The 10,036-nt window shown below is 42.5% G+C and overlaps 1 protein-coding gene across 1 annotated transcript; it reads right to left on the bottom strand.

Annotated features, from left to right (window-relative positions):
* Positions 1–2,235: 2,235 nt before the first annotated feature.
* On the bottom strand, positions 2,236–9,477 carry MALSU1 (mitochondrial assembly of ribosomal large subunit 1). The gene is made up of 4 exons (XM_019472801.1): positions 9,356–9,477; positions 7,895–8,073; positions 4,764–4,845; positions 2,236–3,599 (listed from the first exon to the last, which is right to left on the bottom strand). Exons 2-4 carry the CDS (start codon positions 7,916–7,918, stop codon positions 3,370–3,372), a joined length of 336 nt encoding a protein of 111 aa, XP_019328346.1. The 5' UTR covers positions 7,919–8,073; positions 9,356–9,477; the 3' UTR covers positions 2,236–3,369.
* Positions 9,478–10,036: the final 559 nt, after the last annotated feature.

The following is a 10,036-nucleotide window of genomic DNA, read 5'->3' on the forward strand; positions in this document are numbered from 1 at the left end:
CTGTGGAAGGGATGTGTAGTCAATAGTCCTGACCCAGAGCAAACACAAAGGAATCTTTAACAGGTTTGAAGCAAGATCTGAATTGCATTAAACTTTTTTTTTGGCTGCTTTTTACCTAGTCTTTACTTTGGTGCTGTCAGTGTGATGAAGCTGTGTAATGACCACGGCCCTAGAAGCTTGGATAGGCAGAACCAGTCACACCAGCAAGCAAACGTGATGGCAACCTGTATCTTGCTCCTACCACCACCACCCGAACACACACCAATTGCCAGTGAGGTGGTATCGCTGCTCCATTTAGATCCTTGTTAACATTTTTTGGAATAGAAATGAGACTAGATGTTTAACTGAATGCTTTAGAGTGAGAAGGAGGGGTTGGGGAATGAAGGAGCATCATGAATAATATAATTCTGTATCTTTTAAAGAGGAGTGGAAAACCAAACTTGCCTTCCAAACTCTTGCACCCTCCCACTTGTCTTCACAGCTCGTTTACTGGGACCAACCAGCAGAAAGAGGGAATTGGAGAAATGATGTCTGTTGATGACACTGCATAGGGTATTGCATTTCACAGGGAACTCTAAGCTCATTTTTCACGCCAATATTGAGCTATCTTCTCAGAACTGGCATCCCTGCCATTTGAGCAACGTAAGAAGTTAAGCCTTCCTCTGTATCGCTGGTGCATTTGTGACAGCTGAACCCCTGACTGTTAAGCATTTGCTTAATCATGATGCTTTTATTTGCTTCTAACCTTCCAAAGCTTTTATTCCTAAGCTGCAATTTCAAAGGCATGCGCTCTTTGTATTAGTTTCCATTAAATGAAGCATGTATGCTGTGCAGGACAGCGTGGTCTTGACATGGTACCAGGGCATAGGATTTTTAAATGAACGTGAAGAATTGTGGAGTAAGCACTCAGGCTGGGCTGTAACAGAGATATTAGCTCAACTGATGAACGCAAACACTGCTTGATAACCAAGTTACTCAAATGCAGTGCAGGAAATTGATGAAATGATGACAAAAGTATCACCTTGATAATTGTTTCTCCTGTTCATCCCATCCTCAAGGGGAGAGAATGGCTCAACGGAGCCAAACCTGCGTGTATCTCTGTACAGGATGAATCTATAGTCTCATTGGACAAGCTGCTCACTATTTTTATTTTACACAGAAATCACCTGATCGGTAGAACTGAAACCATTCCCAAATGTTTTCCTTCCAAAAGGTGTTTAATGTTGTACAGTACTGATCATTCAGACCATCTTTGTTAATTCCTAGGTCCCAGTTTTTAAGAGGGTCAGGCCAAAGGCTCAGCAAGTCTGGCAGGCAACCTGGCTGGGGCATTGCAGTAGCTTGGCACAGATCATGACTGCTCCTGTTAAACAGGGGATGAGGAAGTTCTTTTCCTGAGCTGGCAGCTCTGATTATTTAATAGCAATCAGTGGATGTTCCATATAACTCCTTTTCACAACGTGCTTTCGCAGAAAATTCAGTTATACTTTTTCATTTACTTTACTGGTTTTTGTCTCCTCCGTTCATTTGATGACTCTTTTTTTTTTTGTCTTGTCTTACAGACTTACCCCTTTCCAGCTGTAAAAGTCCTAGTCTGTTCACACAGAAGCTGTTTCCTCTCTCTTACTGTTCTTTTCTGGGCGCTCCTTTTGTTACTGTGCTCCTTGAGACAGGATACTGTATGCAGTTCTGGTTACTAAATGTGGGTTCATATAATGGCATAATGTTTGCTGAACCTGCCTCTATTCATCTAGTATTACTTATCTGCAGCAGCAGCAGTAAAAGGCAAATGGTTTCAGGGAACGATCCAAAGTTACTCCTACGTATCCCTCCTAGGAGGAAATGCCTGATTTAGAACCCATCACTCTGTAAGACAGCCAAGGTTATCTTTCTCCCATGTGGATTACTTATTGCCAAGTATCATGAAGCATTTTGAAAATTTCTTTGCAGTCAGATTTACCACTGATACCTTTATTTTGTGGGCAAAGATGTTTTATGCGCATAGTTTAACTACATTTAATACATGCTCCTTGCTTAATTTGCAGAACTATCTGCTGCCTCGTATCAAAAAAGCAGGTGAACTCAGGGGCAGTTATTCCTGAAAGAACACAGGCTAGACACAGCAAAAAAACACGACCAGTCTAAAATGAGGGAGGTGTTTGGTTTTGGTTTTGTTTTTTAAAAAAAGCAAGCCAAACACACCCCCCCTTCCCTGGAAACAACACAACCACATGAGCAAAAACCAAGGTCATGTTCTTTAAGTGTTACAAACAGCAGCTGCTGTGCAGGGAAGAGATACAGACAGAGCTTCAAGTAGCTTGTGGGGCTATGGGGGAGAAAGGTGATTGCCCTCAGGGTTCCTGCTTCCTGATGCATGGCAGAGCAAGCCTCTCCAGAAGGAAGAGATCCTAATCTAATGACGAAAGCCATGTCCCGTAGTGGAGAAAAGCATCTTGTTTTGCATTGACAAGTTTTGTTACCATCTTGAAGCTCTTCTAACTGGTTATTAGACCATGCGGCAGTGAGACCAAGAACACACTGCACAATGACTTCTGAAAGTGCTGGACAGTCCGTTAGCAGCAAGTAATGCTCAATGACTAAGGGTTTCTTTTAGAACTACGTTCACCCACTTCAAAAGGAGCTGAAGGTTTACACTGCCATAGCATGTTGCCTCAGTGTCCTTTTCCAGAAACTAGGTGAGAGGAAAACTAGGAGAGGGGCCAACTGCACACTTAGAATGAGCTGAATGTTTTAACATGGAGACAAGGAATTGAAGCTCTTCAAGTTTTGTTTTTTTTATTAAAAACAGATTGGCCTTGGCTGAAAAACTGACTTACTGTTCTGTTAACTCAAGACACATTTATTTGTCACTGCTGCTCTTGGCTTTTATGTGCTCGGCCATACCAGTCTGTTTTCTCCTCTCCTTCGATTCAGAGCATGACTTGCTTCATTGTGACCAGAAGCAAATGGCTTAATATAAGAAGCCTCCTCTAACCTGTACTATTTCACGTAGTTTTTTCCTGGCAGCACTCAAGTCTTTTTGCACTGCCACTACAGGTAGGTCTTTCAAAGAAATGAGAAAAGCAATTACTGTAGAGGCTGAGCATGAGTTTTAGGGTAAGTAGCTTAAGCAGCTGTCTTTGCCCCACTCCTCTAGCTGCAAACTCCATCGAGACAGTGACTCCCCCGGGAAGCTCCCTTATGATAGGATTCCTTCTTTGACATTTTATGTCTGGACTCGATCTTAAGGGTCTTTTCCAACCTCAATGATTCTGATCATTTTTGTAGCTTGTTCAGAACTTTACCTAGGTACATCCAATAAATACACTGTTTTGAACTGATCAACTGTAGTGACTGTTAAGTCATTAATCAAGGCTGTATGTCTCTCAGATCTGTGAAGGCACTCTCATTTCTCTTTCCACTCAGAGCTGTCTCAAGATGATCACTGCTGTTAGGAGTCAGTCCAAATATAAAGTCTTCTGGCAGTGACTGTGGAGTCATCTGTGCTAACTGGTCATCATAGGAACCAAGAGTCCATAGCTTCTCCAATTCATAAGCCTCTCGTGTCTCCGGCAACATGAAATGCATCACAATGCTACCTGCACAGAAGAGAAATTCACAATAAATTAATGTGAACTGTAAAGCACTACTACGCTTCCAGCTGCTCAAAGAGTTCAAGTCTTCCACCCCCATTCTGGCTAGATATAACAGGTCAGCTGATGGAGGTCTCTTAAGTTGCTGATTCCAGTTCTTGAACAGTTAGGAATTGGTCACTCCTTCAAAAGACTCCAAGACTACAGCCAGGAGAATGAGAGGGACAATACTCTGATTTGAATTAAAACACTATCGCAAGACTCCAGACCAAAGAAGTGATGACTTCCAGGGGACAGAAGGAAGTAAGCTGAAAGAAGTTTTACTTGAAAGAGTACAGATGGACTTTCAGCTTTCCTATATTACCAACAACATTCAGCTATAGCCAAGTAATTTTCCTTAGGTGTGTTGCTCACTTCTTGGGTGGTTTTTATAATTAATTAATTCCATTAATTCTGTGCAAAAATAGTAGAGAATGTTAATTCCAGTGTATTTCTAATGCACTTTTTTCTAGTTATGCCCTTAAATTTCAATCGGTTTTCAGTTATAACTAACTATCAAAACCATTGACAGTAAAGTAACCAAGGCTTAACATCCCTGGCTGCAGTGCTCCTCGCTCACCCATGCTCTCTTTTACCCTCTAACTTTGTGTTTTGGCTTGAGATTCTAGAGCTAGCAGTGAAGGAGAAATGCTTTCTGAATGCAGTCTTTTATGTTTGTGTAGAGAGTTTCACACTTGTAGAATAAAGAATTAAACTCGATTTCTTAGGACTTAGGTTTTACCCCATGTCACGGTATGATCTGGACAGTGGAAAAGTCTGTCCAAGAGTTCGCTACTAGGGCAGCATACAAAGAGCCCCCACTCCCACAGGCAGGGATTATAAAAACCTGAGAAAATTGACTGAAGTAGCTTTTCTCTTTCCATTAGTGTTATCTTCAATTTATTAAGACCTGTTTTAGCCACTGAAGAGTAGCTACTGCTTTCTTCTCAGTGCCAATGATCTTTAGTGAGAATTTATTTAGTATCTCAATGAGCTCAAGCAACAACAACTGGAATTCCAAACAGCAGAGTATTGTGACCTCTCCACAGCAACCAGGGTTTACGGTGAGATGCTTCCTTCAACAGAGAGCTCATGCAGAAATTCATATTTGTCAGATTCACAAATATTTACCAAAATCAATGCACAGCCAGTCATCCGTCTCTTTCCCTTCAATCCGAGTATGAGGATCACTTTCTTCTTTGTGATGCTTGTACTGAGAGAGAAGCAATGGCAGAAAATGAAATATTTTGCATTTATTTAAAAGCATTCAAACTTTACAGATAAGCTGGACCTTGCTGGGTTGTCTAGTGTTGTTTTAAATCTGAAATGGGTTAGATTACTCAATGTTGGTTCTGGGGTCTGCACAAAAAAGAACAATATACACTTGTAGCAGTGGAAAATAAGTACAGATTTCTCAATGGGATTTAGTATCTAATCTGGAATTCCAATGCTCAGAATTCCCATACAGTTATTCACAAATTTTATAGGTGTCCACTGTTTCTCAAGAGGAATACTAATGCTACGCAATTGTATTCAGTCTTTCAGTTATAGGTTCCCTGTAACTGCCAATACCACTAAGTTCTATTTCCTTTCAGATACCTTTCATTGTTGTTTTACATTGGCTAGTTAAGGATGCAGAAATGGAAGTGCCAAGCTTATCCTCTTCTCAGATGGGAGGGTGGGGAGAAAACAGGTTTCAGCCCATGCCATGAGGAAGGCATTTAAACAAGCCTCCTGAGAGCACGCTCTCAAGACTCGGTGCAAGATGGGGGGAAAACACGACTGGCACACAGGTTTCCAAGCTACGAAGCCCTGTGAGAGAGGGGAGAGGGTAGCTCGAAGCTGGACTGCAAAAGCTCAGCTAGGGCAAGGTAGTTCGTTCCCTACACAACACGGTAGCTTTCATAGATGCCAGCTTGAGAGGCCCAGCTCTCCCCACCTGATACATAAAGCACCTAAGCACCCACCAGAGCTGAAGAGATTTGACAACTAGAGGCTTAAGTACTGTCTCTTTCAGATCTGGCCATAATCTACTCGTTTCTTTACAAAAAGCATCAATAGAAAAAAAATGGGATGAAGTCAGCTGTGTCTTCACAGAGCTCCTTTATTCAAATTTCTACCTTATTTCTAGTTGAAGCAGCCAATCAAAAAAATATGGAAACCTTTTTCAACCCGAAATTAAAAAAAAAAAAAACCAAAAACCCCAAACAACATTTATTTCAGCACAAGGTCACAAGGAAACAGTGAAACTGCATGGCTCTAACAGTTGTTTCTGCCATGAAAGACAAAATACAAAATAACAGGTTGTAACATCATGGCTGACTAGGAAATGAGTCCTGCTTCACTGGGAAAGCAATTATCGCAAAATGCAACTGTTCCTGGCCGTTCCCACACAACGCTAGCTGCCGGACAATGGCCCCCGTTTGCAAACCAGAATGGAGAACTTTCAAAATGTAATTCAGAAACTAGTTCTACCTTCCTTTCTTTAAGATAGCTTGTGAGATATCCTCAAAAGCAGGTAACTACCAAAGACTCTCTGAAAGTCTGTTTAAAATACTAAAGAGCCCAGCATGCGCTGCCATCAGCTATGTAAAAGGTTGGAAAGGCTGATCTCCACTACACGTCTCCTTCAGCCTTGTCTTTAAAGGCTGTGTAATAGTGAATAGATTATAATAAAGCCAAGTGTAAGTTTCTTCCTCTAACATGAAACCAGACGGGAAGGGGGAAGCAGTAGTTGAGACTGTCATTTACAAACTACTGGAAAAAAAGCAGGAAGACCTCATGCTACACATAAGCACCTCTGCATTTTAGTGTGAGTAAATCACACGTTACCATAACGTTTTAGATACTGTAATGGTAAAGCTAGCCAGCTGCCTAGCAGCACTCCCTAGCACCTGTTCTGCTTTACAGCTTAAGCTTCAGCTTACTTTTTGCCTAGAAAACTTTCAATGCCAGGCAAGCTCAGCCACTCCTGAGTGAGTGCCAGGCTTCTCGGTTTCTCAGGATGCCCAGGTGGATGCCTTGTCTCCCCAGAGGCTATGCCCTTACAAAAGAGCTGCCCTTACTGCCACCAGAGGGAGCAGCCAGTTGTAGCACAGGCATGTTTTTGCAGGGTGGGTGGTATTCAGTGATCTCTCCTGGTCTGGGGGAGATGGAGAGCTGTTGATTTAAGACCAGCAAGTTATGTAAGTAATAGAGTACACATTAAGCGCTTAAATTTAGTATATTCAAATCACACTAGTACAACTTATAGCTGGAGGCAAAATTTTAGTTTGCAAAGATGCATCAGCTCCTGCAGAGAACGCAAGAAACTCCCCTCACCCGCTCAGAAAGGCACTGAAAAGCAGCACCATCTCCCCCTCTCTCCTTTCCCCCCCCTCAAGTCTCACAGCTGAAACCAACGGGACTGGAAGGAAGAAAGTAAAACCAAGAGCCAAAGGAAAAATGGGGTCAGGAAAGGAAAGGAAAGTGCATGAAGAGAAAGCAAGCTACAGGTTAAGAGTACAGACAGCTGATCAAGGTGGGGGCTAGTCATATGCCTCACCCTGTGCTTTCTAACAGTCAGCTGGCTCTTCTCTGGCCGTGAAGTTTCTCCCTTCCCGAGTCTGGTCCTTATTCCTAAGCTCTACCTGTATTTTTATTCTGACCCTATTTTTGTACTGAAAAGCTCACACTCCGCCAAAGCCAGACAGTGCAAGATTTCTCTGCAAGGATAGCTGCTGCTGCTGCTTCTTCTCCTTTCCTCCTGTACATGCACAGTATGGTGACTATTAACTAGCAGTTTGCTTTAGTAGGTCCATGAGGGGATCTTGTACCTCATAACATCCCATCTTTTTTCCAGCCTTACGATATACCTGAGAACCTGGAAATTTTAGGGATTAGGGTTTGAAAACTGTCAGGTTAAGTTGTTCTGAATGAGTGGGAATAGCTATGAAGCTTGCTGGACAGAAGACAAAAGTGGACACAGGTCATCATCACCATTTCACATCACTCTTGTTCTAGCCACCAAACTGTGCTAATGTCATCACTGTTCTAAATACAGAGAGATCTGTTTTTAAAATATAATTCTCTACATTTTGATTAGTACCACTAAAGGAAAAAAATACAGTTGGTTGCTAGATGTATTCAGGACTAAATGACATAAGGATAATTAGTTTCGTCTTGCCTGGTACACCCCTATATGTGCAATCCTGGGGGAATTCCTTTCACAACATTTAAAACCATTCCCCAAAACCCAGAGAGTGCAGTGGGAACTGTCTTACCATTTTCAGCATGTAATGTGCCATTGCATGGAGATGTCGTGTTGAAGATCCACTCACAATTATAAAATAATTACAGTATTTTATTTCTGGAGGTAGCTGGATGACACAGATGTCTTTAGCGTTTTCTTGCCTCAGCAGAGGTACAACAAAGTCAATGTTGAACTTTGGAAGAACAGTATCTGGAACAGACAGAAAAAACAATACAGTGGCAATTTATCTTTTTAATTGCAAAAATCAACCACTTAAGAAGACATAAAATGGCAATGAAATTAATTATAGCCTAAGCTAGCCGCTCACTGGAGTTTGGTTTGATACTGACAATGCAACATGAACTGCAGATTTTTAAAAATCATTTTTAAAACCATCAAAGTTGAGAACTAAGTACTCTTCTGCTAAATAACACTCTATCACTAGATATAGCAGTTAGCAAACATCAAAGTTTCTTTTAGGTATCTTTTACTTATTTCTTGTTGTTAGTACTTAAGAGTCAATGCTATCATCAAATATTTGTCAATTAAGATGAATGAAACCCAAGTACTTCAACAGACATTATTAAAACCAACAGATAAAATTAAAAATTTCAGAACAATGTTTTTCAACAGGCCTGTGATAATATGTGGTGATGAAATTACTCTAAAATCTTAAGTAGATGAAATCAATATATTGAAAACGGAGCTGATGTGATGCAGTGTGAAGGTACTTTTTATCTTCACACCGAGTAAAGCCATTTTTTCTTTTCCCCTAGCCTGTTCTGCCACAGAGGATTATGATATTGTAGACAAAGTTTTAGTCCTTCAATAGTTTAAGCAAGCCAGCTTAGAAACTATTAAATTAGTGCAACTACCTTCTGTTCACACCATGAAATCAGTTTATTTCTAATTTGCCCTAATTAGGTAGATGCAACTTGTGTGCATACTTAAGGCATAATTTGAATCTGTCAGCAATGCATGCCTGCCACTATAAAGTGAACGTCAGTGCAGACTGAGCATCAGCACAAAGCCAACTTTTATATTTACCAATATAAAGAAAAAGCCAAACAAAAGAACAATAGCTACAGATAATTATATGCATGAATGGGGATATGAAATTGGATCAGATCTCTGTAAATGAAAGCCTTTCAGCTTAGGGACTCATGCACTCTTTCAACTTTTGCTGTGGTCACACATGCAGAAAATTAGCAGCGGCCACAGCTCCTCCAGACGCAGCAGTTACAAAAGTTAAATATTTGCCTGGTAGCCACATGTGAAGTCTCTAGTGCCTACTTAGAGAACGAATGGTCTGAACAACCCCAACCACACTGAACGTCACGGTCAGAACTAGGCTAGAGAAGATTTGCAGAACAGCTACAACAACAAACCAGCTCAGCGCACACAACGCTTATACCTGTAACCAGTCATCGTGCTACTAAAACTGTTATCTATACAGGGAAATTCTTTGCGAGCGTACATCAGAGAAACACACCTCCAACTCGGCACCACTGTCCTCACAAAAGTTCCTGTATGTATCTACACACAGGCTCGGTTTGCGCTAGCCGCCAACTCCTCACTTTACAGCAGGACTTCAGAGGCGATCATGCTTCAGCACAAATGCCATGACCCTGAGGCCTGCGGTCTCAGCCGAGGTAAGGGCGATTCCGTCGCACTAGGCACCCCAGGATCCTCCCGCAGCTGCAGAATGAGATCCCATGCGTCCGAAGCGGTTACTTTCTTCCCGAGGCGTTACACTTCGCTTAGGGCACCATTTCAGAGAGCTGGAGAGCGCGGGGCAGAGCCGAGGTGCTTAGGGCACCATTTCACAGAGCTGGAGAGCGCGGGGCAGAGCCGAGGGCCTTCTGGTCAGCGGCCTCCTTGACGTGCCGCCTCACGACCACGCTTGGGCCTGCCAGGCCGGTGCCTTACCTCGCACGGAGGCCGCGATGCCGTATTAGCCAGCGTTTCACGCCCGCGGAGTTACCAACTTTGAGGGTGCTTGAGCAGTGCCTTACTAGCAGGGGAGGGCCTGCTCGACACACACGCTCCTTCACCCGCTGCGAGGCCGCGGGAGCCCTCCGAGAACACCTCGAGAACGATTAAGCTTAACAATCATGAGAGAACCAGACCGAAGTACCAAGCGGGAAGTCAAAAGGACCACGACCGGTGCCGC

The sequence above is a fragment of the Aptenodytes forsteri genome, unplaced genomic scaffold (assembly GCF_000699145.1).
Source record: "Aptenodytes forsteri isolate BGI_AS27 unplaced genomic scaffold, ASM69914v1 Scaffold164, whole genome shotgun sequence".
Lineage (NCBI taxonomy): Eukaryota > Metazoa > Chordata > Aves > Sphenisciformes > Spheniscidae > Aptenodytes > Aptenodytes forsteri.